Below are 12,791 nucleotides of genomic sequence, written 5' to 3' on the forward strand. Positions count from 1 at the left end.
AATTGAGCTTATCCTTTATAATAATTATTTCATATTTAAGGAAGAATTTTTTGTCCAGAAGAGGGGCACCGCCATGGGCACCAGGTTTGCCCCTAGTTATGCTAACATCTTTATGGGTGAGTGGGAGACCGATACCATCTGGTCCCACCACCCATATGGGGCAAACCTGGTGTCCTGGCGGCGTTACATTGATGACGTTCTCTTTATCTGGAGTGGAGACAGAGAAAGTCTGGAAGTGTTTTGTGAATACCTCAACAATAACGATAAGGGTATCAAATTTACGTATAATATAAGTTCAAGTGAAGTGAACTTTCTCGACATTGTTATATACATAGAGGACGGTGTTTTCAAAACGAAGAATTACACTAAGCCCACCGACTCACAGGCCTACATAAACAGGAACAGCTGTCACCAGGACCGATGGCTTGACACAATTCCGATGGGGCAATTTAAACGCCTCAAGCGGAATTGTACTGATCAAGATATTTTCTGTGAACAAGCCACAGAAATGAAGGAACGGTTCCTACAGAGTGTGTACAATGTGGAGAGAGTGGAGGAATCATTGGTCCAAATACAAAGTATGGATAGAGAAGTTCTATTCATACCAAAAGAGAAGAAGACCAATGATAATGAAAAATTTAAATGGTCCTTTACCACCAACTATTCATCACAACATCATGATATAAAGAGAATTATTCAGAAACATTGGGGCCTTCTTAGGAAAGACCCTGTAATAGGTGCTGAAATTCCTGAGAAACCTATATGTATATTTAGGCGGGCCCCTAACCTGAAGAATAAGTTGGTTAAAAGTTTGTGTCCTACGTCACCTAAAACATCAACAATCACATCTGTAGGTTTTTATAGATGTGGGACATGTATGGGCTGTAAAACCGTGAAAAACAACATCGGACAAAAAGTAACGGAAATTATCATCAATGAGAAAAAACATGTCATTAAGGAATTTTTAACTTGTCATTCTTTTAATATAATTTATGCAATTGAATGTGCTTGCAATAAGTTTTATATTGGAAGAACCAGTAGACCTTTTAAAGTAAGAATAGGTGAACACATCAGAAATGTTCGCAAAGGCTTAGAAAATCATGCCTTATCTATGCATTTTAAAAGTGAACATCAGTGCAACCCCGATTTTATTAAAAATTTTTATATTCTTAAAAAAATTAAAGGCAACTGTAGAGGAGGCGATATTGCCGCCACACTCGCTAAGAGTGAGATGACGATGATTTTTAATTATCAAACGTTAATTCCGGGGGGCCTGAATAAAGATTTTGAGCTCAAGTGGTTCATTTGACGTTATATAAACTTTACTGGTTTTACACTCTTTTTAAATATTTTAAATATTTTAATTCATCATTGTTATTGAATGACAGCCTATCTGTATGTGCTGCTATTTTCATGATGCTGCTAAGAAATTTCCATGGTATGCTGCTAAAAATTTATTATGCTGCTATAAAAAATTTATTATGCTGAATGACAGTCTATCTGTATATGCTGCTATTATCAAGATGCTGCTAAGAAATTTCCATGGTATGCTGCTAAAAAATTATTATGCTGCTATTAGACAAGATTTGTGCCGCCATTGTCATAAAATGCTGCTAAATATTGTCTTTGTATAGTTCCATATTATTAATTGTTTTTTATTTTTGCCTTTATATCCACTAACTTCAACAAAATGGCGGATGAACTGAGAGCTGATATAAATAAAAAGCGGAACACAAATATCATAAGCTCAGGAACAACGATCGTTATAGCATGGAGCGCAAACATAGGAAGTGAACATTCCGCTATGAAACGCAAGAAAATGTCACTTCCGCTTTACGGGAGCTCGGTGTTAGACGTGGAACGCAAACACAGGAAGCGCCTGTCCCGCTATGGAACGCAAAACGTCACTTCCGCTTCCGCCGCAAGACGAAATGCGGAAGTAAAGGAGTGGATAACGATCATCGCAGCTGTGGTTTTATTGCGGCGGGAGCCGTATATGTAACATGGAATGGACTCCAGTAATGTATGTTATTTTAGCATAGGGTTTTAGCTGGCAGCTAATCCGTGTCTGGAAATAGGTCATACCCACTAGGGGTATAAAGTTAGGACTAGGATGTCAACTCCACATGCCTTGATAAAGGAACCATTTAGGTTCAGAAACGCGTTGGCCGTGGAGAGAAGGTGGAAAACTTTTTGGACTCTGACCGGTTTGGACAGTGGGCTCCGGGGACGCCTAGGAATTCAATCTGTGCCTGTTTGTCTGCATTGTTATTGTAGACCATTCCATCCGGTGAGAGGCTGATGTTTTACACCATTGTTTTTATGTTTATATGTTAAATAAACCAAGTGGTATTACACTATACCAGCTTTTAAAACTTTCTTGCATGTACGATTAATTGCAATTGGACATCCTTGATGACGATTCGGTGACGTTACCGCCCCTGCTTGAGCGTTATTGTCTGCCCACTTGAAGCAGACCACTCTAAAGGGTACGAGTCTATTTGTCTCAGAAACATCATACATCTTGTTAATATCATTTATGTATATCTAAAACAGTATTACGCTATTGTGTGTCCCCCCCTCTGTTTTATTTTTCGGTATAACACCTTGAATGAGGGGAGAAACTGTGGGGATCACGACAATCAGCGCCCAGGATTAAGTCGGTATTCTCTTTTGTACTATATGTCTATTTTGTATGATAGGTGATTCATACATTACCAACTAGATCCTTGGCTGCAGATAGCGCAAGAATCAATCTCAGAGAATCCATTTGTTTTGTATTCTCTATAATCTGCCTGTGTGTCCTATGTACCCCTGACAGTTTGCACGCTCACTGTGGGACCCCGGATAGCGAGCAGTGCGTGTATTCTCTATAATCTGCCTGTGTGTCCTCTGTACCCCTGACAGTACGCACGTTCCTTGTGGGCCCCGGATAGCGAGCAGTGCGTGTATTCTCTATAATCTGCCTGTGTGTCCTATGTACCCCTGACAGTTGTACGCACGCTCCTTGTGGGACCCCGGATAGCGAGCAGTGTGTGTATTCTCTATAATCTGCCTGTGTGTCCTCTGTACCCCTGACAGTGCGCACGCTCCTTGTGGGACCCCGGATAGCGAGCAGTGTGTGTGTATTCTCTATAATCTGCCTGTGTGTCCTATGTACCCCTGACAGTATGCACGCTCCTTGTGGGCCCCGGATAGCGAGCAGTGTGTGTATTCTCTATAATCTGCCTGTGTGTCCTCTTTACCCCTGACAGTACGCACGCTCCTTGTGGGACCCCGGATAGCGAGCAGTGGGTGTATTCTCTATTATCTGCCTGTGTCCTATGTACCCCTGACAGTACTCACGCTCCTTGTGGGACCCCGGATAGCGAGCAGTGCGTGTATTCTCTATAATCTGCCTGTGTGTCCTCTGTACCCCTGACAGTGCGCACGCTCCTTGTGGGATACCGGATAGCGAGCAGTGCGTGTATTCTCTATAATCTGCCTGTGTGTCCTCTGTACCCCTGACAGTGCGCACGCTCCTTGTGGAACCCCGGATAGCGAGCAGTGTGTGTATTCTCTATAATCTGCCTGTGTGTCCTATGTACCCCTGACAGTACGCACGCTCCTTGTGGGACCCCGGATAGCGAGCAGTGTGTGTATTCTCTATAATCTGCCTGTGTGTCCTATGTACCCCTGACAGTACGCACGCTCCTTGTGGGACCCCGGATAGCGAGCAGTGCGTGTATTCTCTATAATCTGCCTGTGTGTCCTCTGTACCCCTGACAGTACGCACGCTCCTTGTGGGACCCCGGATAGCGAGCAGTGCGTGTATATTCTATAATCTGCCTGTGTGTCCCCTGTACCCCTGACAGTACGCACGCTCCTTGTGGGACCCCGGATAGCGAGCAGTGCGTTTATTCTCTATAATCTGCCTGTGTGTCCTCTGTACCCCTGACAGTACGCACGCTCCTTGTGGGACCCCGGATAGCGAGCAGTGCGTGTATTCTCTATAATCTGCCTGTGTGTCCTCTGTACCCCTGACAGTACGCACGTTCCTTGTGGGCCCCGGATAGCGAGCAGTGCGTGTATTCTCTATAATCTGCCTGTGTGTCCTATGTACCCCTGACAGTTGTACGCACGCTCCTTGTGGGACCCCGGATAGCGAGCAGTGTGTGTATTCTCTATAATCTGCCTGTGTGTCCTCTGTACCCCTGACAGTGCGCACGCTCCTTGTGGGACCCCGGATAGCGAGCAGTGTGTGTGTATTCTCTATAATCTGCCTGTGTGTCCTATGTACCCCTGACAGTATGCACGCTCCTTGTGGGCCCCGGATAGCGAGCAGTGTGTGTATTCTCTATAATCTGCCTGTGTGTCCTCTTTACCCCTGACAGTACGCACGCTCCTTGTGGGACCCCGGATAGCGAGCAGTGGGTGTATTCTCTATTATCTGCCTGTGTCCTATGTACCCCTGACAGTACTCACGCTCCTTGTGGGACCCCGGATAGCGAGCAGTGCGTGTATTCTCTATAATCTGCCTGTGTGTCCTCTGTACCCCTGACAGTGCGCACGCTCCTTGTGGGATACCGGATAGCGAGCAGTGCGTGTATTCTCTATAATCTGCCTGTGTGTCCTCTGTACCCCTGACAGTACGCACGTTCCTTGTGGGCCCCGGATAGCGAGCAGTGCGTGTATTCTCTATAATCTGCCTGTGTGTCCTCTGTACCCCTGACAGTGCGCACGCTCCTTGTGGAACCCCGGATAGCGAGCAGTGTGTGTATTCTCTATAATCTGCCTGTGTGTCCTATGTACCCCTGACAGTACGCACGCTCCTTGTGGGACCCCGGATAGCGAGCAGTGTGTGTATTCTCTATAATCTGCCTGTGTGTCCTATGTACCCCTGACAGTACGCACGCTCCTTGTGGGACCCCGGATAGCGAGCAGTGCGTGTATTCTCTATAATCTGCCTGTGTGTCCTCTGTACCCCTGACAGTACGCACGCTCCTTGTGGGACCCCGGATAGCGAGCAGTGCGTGTATATTCTATAATCTGCCTGTGTGTCCCCTGTACCCCTGACAGTACGCACGCTCCTTGTGGGACCCCGGATAGCGAGCAGTGCGTTTATTCTCTATAATCTGCCTGTGTGTCCTCTGTACCCCTGACAGTACGCACGCTCCTTGTGGGACCCCGGATAGCGAGCAGTGCGTGTATTCTCTATAATCTGCCTGTGTGTCCTATGTACCCCTGACAGTACACACGCTCCTTGTGGGACCCCGGATAGCGAGCAGCGCGTGTATTCTCTATAATCTGCCTGTGTGTCCTCTGTACCCCTGACAGTGCGCACGCTCCTTGTGGGATACCGGATAGCGAGCAGTGCGTGTATTCTCTATAATCTGCCTGTGTGTCCTCTATACCCCTGACAGTACGCACGCACCTTGTGGGACCCCGGATAGCGAGCAGTGCGTGTATTCTCTATAATCTGCCTGTGTGTCCTCTGTACCCCTGACAGTGCGCACATTCCTTGTGGGATACCGGATAGCGAGCAGTGCGTGTATATTCTATAATCTGCCTGTGTGTCCCCTGTACCCCTGACAGTACGCACGCTCCTTGTGGGACCACGTATGTAAGTTGTGTGATATGGGGGACAATCTGGAGCCTGTAATAATGCATTAGGTGGCATAGATATTCAGTCTGCCAAATTATCGCCCCGTTTGTCGTCCCAACCAAAAAAATCAAACAGTGTGTTCCTATATGGACCCGATGCAGGTGTGGCCTCAAAATGACCATAACTACTGAGAAAACGCAAGTATCTACACCCACATGCTGACTACAAGTATATATGGCATGTGCTTATATACAGCGTATACTATAGATCATGTCGGCTCACCTCGTGCATGTATATGGCATGCAGACTCATCTCCGCAGACGCAAACTCTGATGCCAGTAATGAGGAGCGAGAGATGCTCTGAATCTGGGAGTCACTCGGGGACATGGCGCTGACACAGAGAGACAGAGGTTATTACACATATAGGTAACTGGTCAGTAAGGGGCACATACAGGGTACGGGGGGGGGCGGGGTAGAACACTAGTAGAGTCACTGACCTCTGCTGCAGGGCCGTCCGATCGCTGTTGTACATTGTGGTGCTGGATTGTGCCCCCTGTGGATGGCTGGAGATCTGCGATGCACTGAGAGACGCTAAGACACTGGCTGCGGCAGATGCTGTAGTAGTGGGTTGTGCAAAGCGCCGGTCCCGTGTCGGTAACCCACTGGCTGTTAGGATTGGGTGCACCAGAACACTGGCCAGCAAATTATCTGGCTAAAGTGTTCAAAGGGGAAGAGTTAGCAGCAATGACCAGAAGAGAAGAGAGAGATGTACTATACATGGCAAAGCACAGAGAGGAGCAGAGGGATAATATGCAGGAAAACAGGGAGTAACAATGGGAGATACAGAGCCCATATAGGGGAGTAACAGCAGGAGTGAGAGAGATAATAGAGGGGAGTAACAGAAGGAGCAAGGGAGATGATATACTGTAGGGGAGTAACAGCAGGAGACAGATATGATATAGGGAGTAACAGCTTGAGTGAGAGCGAAGATATAGGGGAATTACAGCAGGAGTGAGAGAGATGATACAGGATAGTAACAGCAGGAGTAAGAGAGATAATATAGGGGAGTTACAGCAGGAGTGAGAGAGATAATAGAGGGGAGTAACAGAAGGAGCAAGGGGGATGATATAGGGGAGTAACAGCAGGAGTGAGAGAGATAATAGAGGGGAGTAACAGCAGGAGCGAGGGAGATGATATAGGGGAGTAACAGCAGGAGTGAGAGAGATAATAGAGGGCAGTAACAGCAGGAGCGAAGGAGATGATATAGGGGAGTAACAGTAGGAGTGAGGGATAATAGAGGGGAGTAACAGCAGGAGTGAGAGAGATGATAGAGGGGAATAACAGCAGTGGCGAGAGAGATGATATAGGAGAGTGACAGCAGGGGTGAAAGAGATGATATAGGGGAGTAACAGCAGGAGTGAGGGAGATAATAGAGGGGATTAACAGCAGGAGTGAGAGATATGATATAGGGGAGTAAGAGCAGGAGCGAGAGAGACTATACCAGAGAGTAACAGCAGGAGGGCGTTAGATGATATAGGGGAGTTACAGCAGGAGTGAGGGAGATGATATAGGGGAGTAACATCAGGAGTTAGAGAGATGATATAGGGGAGTTACAGCAGGAGTGATAGAGATGATGTAGGGGAGTAACAGCAAGAGCCAGAGAGATGATAAAGGGGAATAACAGCAGGAGCAAGAAAGAGATGAAATAGGGGAGTTAGAGCAGGAGTGAGAGAGATGATAGAGGGGAGTAACAGCAGGATTGAGAGAGAGATGATATAGGGGAGTTACAACAGGAGTGAGAGAGATGATAGGGGGGAGAAACAGCAGGAGATATGATATAGGGAGTGAGAGCGAAGATATACGGGAGTAACAGCAGGAGTGAGAGAGATGATATATAGGATTAACAGCAAGAGTGAGAGAGATGATATAGGGGAGTTACAGCAGGAGCGTGAGAGATGATATAGTAGAGTAACAGCAGGAGTGAGAGATAATATAGGGGAGTAACAGCAGGAGCGAGAGAGATGGTACAGGATAATAATAGCAGGAGTGAAAGAGATGATATATAGGGGAGTTACAGCAGGAGTGAGAGATGGGATAGGTACAGCAGGGGTGAGATATCATATTGCAGAGTTACAGCAGGAGTGAGAGATGATATAGGGGAGTAAAAGCAGGAGTAAGAGAGATGATATAGGGGAGTTACAGCAGGAGTGACAAATAATATAGGGAGTAACAGCAGGAGAGAGAGAGATGATACACAGGAGTAAAAGCAGGAGTGAGAGAGATGATATTTGGGAGTAACAGCAGGAGTGAGAGATAATAGAGGGGAGTAACAGCGTGAGTGAGAGAGATGATAGAGGGGAGTAACAGCAGGAGTGAGAGAGATGATACAGGATAGTAACAGCAGGAGTGAGAGAGATAATATAGGGGAGTAACAGAAGGAGTGAAAGAGATGATAGAGGGGAGTTACAGCAGGAGTGAGAGAGATGATAGAGGGGAGTAACAGCAGGAGCGAGAGAGATGATACAAGAGAATAACAGCAGGAGTGAGAGAGATGGTATAGGGGAGTAACAGCAGGAGTGAGAGATCATATTAGGGAGTAACAGCATGAGTAAGATAGATGATATTGGGGAGTAACAGCAGGACCGAGAGAGATTATACAGTGAGAGAGATAATATAGGGGAGTAACAGCAGGGGTGAGAGATGATATTGGGGAGTAACAGCAGGAGTGAGAAAGATGATATTAGGGAGTAACAGCAGGACCGAGAGAGATTAAACAGTGAGATAGATAATATAGGGGAGTAACAGCAGGGGTGAAAGAGAGGATAGAGGGGAGTTACAGCAGGGGTGAGAGATGATAGAGGGGAGTAACAGCAGGAGTGAGAGAGATGATACAGGATAGTAACAGCAGGAGTGAGATAGATAATATAGGGGAGTAACAGAAGGAATGAAAGAGATGATGTAGGGAAGTTACAGCAGGAGTGAGAGAGATGATACAGAAGAGTAACAGCAGGACCGAAAGAGATGATACAGGAGTGTTACAGCAGGAGTGAGAGAGATGATAGAGGGGAGTAACAGCAGGAGCGAGAGAGATGATACAAGAGAATAACAGCAGGAGTGAGAGAGATGATATAGGGGAGTAACAGCAGGAGTGAGAGATCATATTAGGGAGTAACAGCATGAGTAAGATAGATGATATTGGGGAGTAACAGCAGGACCAAGAGAGATTATACAGTGAGAGAGATAATATAGGGGAGTAACAGCAGGGGTGAGAGATCATATTGGGGAGAAACAGCAAGAGTGTGAGAGATGATATTGGGGAGTAACAGCAGGAGTGAGAGAGATGATATTAGGGAGTAACAGCAGGACTGAGAGAGATTAAACAGTAAGAGAGATAATATAGGGGAGTAACAGCAGGGGTGAAAGAGAGGATAGAGGGGAGCAGTGGCGTAACTATAGCGGTCGCGGGGGGGTGCTGTGCATATGGGGGCGCCGGGGGGGCGCCAGTGCTATAGTAATCCCCCCGCCCCCATCCCCCGCATGCTTACCTGTCCGCGCGTCCCGGCTCCCCTCATGCCTTCAATCAATGCTATGGAGACGGACCACGATAAAATGGCCGCCCCATAAAGCAGAATGTTCTCTGAAACTGTCTGCGGTATGGGGGCGGCCATTTTATCGTGGTCCGTCTGCATAGAATTTATTGAAGCCAGGAGGGGAGCCGGGACGCGTGGACAGGTAAGCATGCGGCAATGGGGGGAGGGGGCACGGGGGGCCGGCCGCGGAGGGGCCCCCCCCATTAACGGCGGGGGGGGGGCGCCCCAAACAAAGCTACGCCGCTGGAGGGGAGTTACAGCAGGGGTGAGAGATGATAGAGGGGAGTAACAGCAGGAGTGAGAGAGATGATATAGGGGAGTAACAGCAGGGGTGAGAGAGATGATATAGGGGAGTTACAGCAGGGGTGAGAGAGATGATAGAGGGGAGTAACAGCAGGGGTGAGAGAGATGATAGAGGGGAGTAACAGCAGGAGTGATATAGATGATATAGGGGAGTTACAGCAGGGGTGAGAGAGATGATAGAGGCGAGTAACAGCAGGGGTGAGAGAGATGATAGAGGGGAGTAACAGCAGGGGTGAGGGAGATGATATAGTGGATAACGGTGAGAGATAAGAATCTGATGTTTTTAGGGAGCAGACATTGGGGAAGTAACTACATTAGTTAGAAAGTCAACTAAGGGGATAACAGCAACTGATATGGGGGGGGGGGGACAGGACAGCTGTAGTTAGCGAATATTGGGGTAACAGCAGTTGATACTGAAGGTAACAGGACATGAGTTTAGATTAGAGGAAAGAAGGTTTAGTTCCCTTAGAAGTAAACATTTTTTTACAGTAAGGGCAGCCAAATTATGGAACTCTCTTCCTGGAGATGTGGTGTCGGCAGACACAATAAATAAGTTTAAAATAAGGTTGGATAAACCTCTATTGGTTAAAAACATACAGGGGTACAAGCAGGGGCGTAACTAGATATCAGTAGGCCTCATAGCAAAAGTTTGTAAGGGCCCCCCATTTACCAACTGATGGTGATAAATGTATGTAAAACATATTACTTAGACAGTAAAGTTGGGCCCCCCTCAGCCCTGGGCCCCATAGCACCTGCACCTCTTGCACCTATGGTAGTTACGCCCTTTGGTACAAGCAATAATCATGGTCTGTCCTTGAATAGATCAGTACTAGGTATAGCAAGGGAGGAAGCTAATACACCAAGGTTGGACTGGATGGACATGAGTCTTTATTCAGCCTTAAATACTATGTAACTATGTACTTGGCTAATATCAGGGGTAGGACAATACTGACCGCAGTTCCGGACTCATTAGACAGGATAGAGCTACAGATCGGAGCATCACAGAGAATGTGCTGGGCTGGAGGAGCATTTGCCGCGTCCTGCTGGACCTTCTCCTTCACATGACCGATGAAGACGGAGCTCTCCAGTGGGGGCTGCCAGTGCGGGTTTGTGATGGCAAAATGCATGAGAGACAGCTCAGTCTTTCCATTCTCCGCCTGCTGGTACACAGAGGCATGGGTCTGCCCCTCCGACATCCACTGTGGACAAGACAGAGGTCTCAGGTTGACAACATGGAGGGGTATAATATGATAGATATGGCACAGTTCTGCCATTTAAGCTGATCTTGCCTCTACCCCACACCTGGATCTGCATTACCTGAGGGTTTCCATGTTTCCTGATGTCCATTTGAGCAAATGAGCAGATGTCTCCGACTCCCACAACCTCCACTGAGAAGTTTCTGAAGAAGTCGATGATTTCCAAGGATTTGTGGCGCAGAGAGAAGATCAGGATGAACGGAGTGATGATCGGACTGAGAAGCTCTTCCATGATAAAGACCTACCGGGGACGTGGCAGAGATGGTACAACAGTAATCACCCTATCCGTAATACGCACCCTGACACCCCCACCATCCAATACACCCAACAAACTAACAACACCCAATACACCCCAGCACACACCATCCAATACACCCAACACTAACAACACCCAATACACCCAACACTAACACCCAATACAACACCCAACACTAACAACACCCAATACACCCCAGCACACACCATCCGATACACCCAACACTAACAACCCCCAATACACCCCAGCACACACCATCCAATACACCCAACACTAACAACACCCAATACACCCCAGCACACACCATCCAATACACCCAACACTAACAACACCCAATACAACACCCAATACACCCCTGCACACACCATCCAATACACACAACACACTAACAACACCCAATACACCCCAGCACACACCATACAATACACCCAACACTAACAACACCCAATACAACACCCAATACACCCCTGCGCACACCATCCAATACACACAACATTAAATACACCAGCATCCAATACAACACCCAATACACCAGTCAACCAACACACCCCAACACCCAATACACCAGCTATCCAATACAACACACCCCAACACCAATACACCAGCCATCCAATACAACACACCACAGCACCCAATACACCAGCCATCCAATACAACACACCTCAACACCCAATACACCCACCATCCAATACACCCAACACACTGACAACTCCCAATAAAACACCCAAAACACCCCAGCACACACCATCCAATGCACCCAATACAACAGCCATCATATACAACACCCAATACACTCAGCACACACCATCCGATACACACAACATTAAATACACCAGCATCCAATACAACACCCAATACACCAGTCAATCAACACACCCCAGCACCCAATACAACACACCCCAACACCCAATACACCAGGCATCCAATACAACACATCCCAACACTTTATACACCAGTAAACCAACACACCCCAACACCCAATACACCAGCCATCCAATACAATACACAACAACACCAATACACCAGCCATCCAATACAACACACCCCAACACCCAATACACCAGCCATTCAATACAACACACCCCAACACCCAATACACCAGTGATCCAATACAACTCACCTCAACACCCAATACACCAGCCATCCTATACAAACACACCACAGCAACCAGTACACCAACCATCCAATACAACACACCTCAACATCCAGTACACCAGCCATCCAATACAACACACCTCAACACCCAGTACACCAGCCATCCAATACAACACACCCCAACACCCAATACACCAGCCATCCAATACAACACAACACACCCCAACATTCAATACACCAGCCATCCTATACAAACACACCCCAACAACCAATACACCCACCATCCAATACACCCCAACACCAAATACACCAGCCATCCAATACAACACAAAACACCCCAACATTCAATACACCAGCCTTCCTATACAAACACACCACAGCACCCAATACACTAGCCAGCCAATACAACACACCTCAACACCCAATACACTAGATATCCAATACAACACACCACAGCACCCAATACACCAGCCATCCAATACAACACACCCCAACACCCAGTACACCAGCCATCCAATACAACACACCACAGCACCCAGTACACCAGCCATCCAATACAACACACCCCAACACCCAATACACCAGCCATCCAATACAACAAACCACAGCACCCAATACACCAGCCATCCAATACAACACAACACACCACAGCACCCAATACACCAGCCATCCAATACAACACACCACAGCACCCAATACACCAGCCA

At 47.3% G+C, this 12,791-nt stretch overlaps 1 protein-coding gene across 1 annotated transcript in view; it reads right to left on the reverse strand.

Moving 5' to 3' along the window:
* The window catches only part of LOC146079877 (autophagy-related protein 9A-like), a 55,877-nt gene that overhangs the window by 16,068 nt on the left and 27,018 nt on the right, over positions 1-12,791 (reverse strand). Inside the window, exons 9-12 of the mRNA XM_083186555.1 lie at positions 10,795-10,974; positions 10,431-10,676; positions 6,082-6,296; positions 5,867-5,975 (exon numbers count right to left, since the gene is read on the reverse strand). Coding sequence (XP_083042681.1) covers positions 5,867-5,975; positions 6,082-6,296; positions 10,431-10,676; positions 10,795-10,974 — 750 coding nt within the window. The remainder of the gene's footprint in view (positions 1-5,866; positions 5,976-6,081; positions 6,297-10,430; positions 10,677-10,794; positions 10,975-12,791) is intronic.

The sequence above is a fragment of the Crinia signifera genome, chromosome 5 (assembly GCF_055691185.1).
Source record: "Crinia signifera chromosome 5, ASM5569118v1, whole genome shotgun sequence".
In the NCBI taxonomy this organism is placed as follows: domain Eukaryota; kingdom Metazoa; phylum Chordata; class Amphibia; order Anura; family Myobatrachidae; genus Crinia; species Crinia signifera.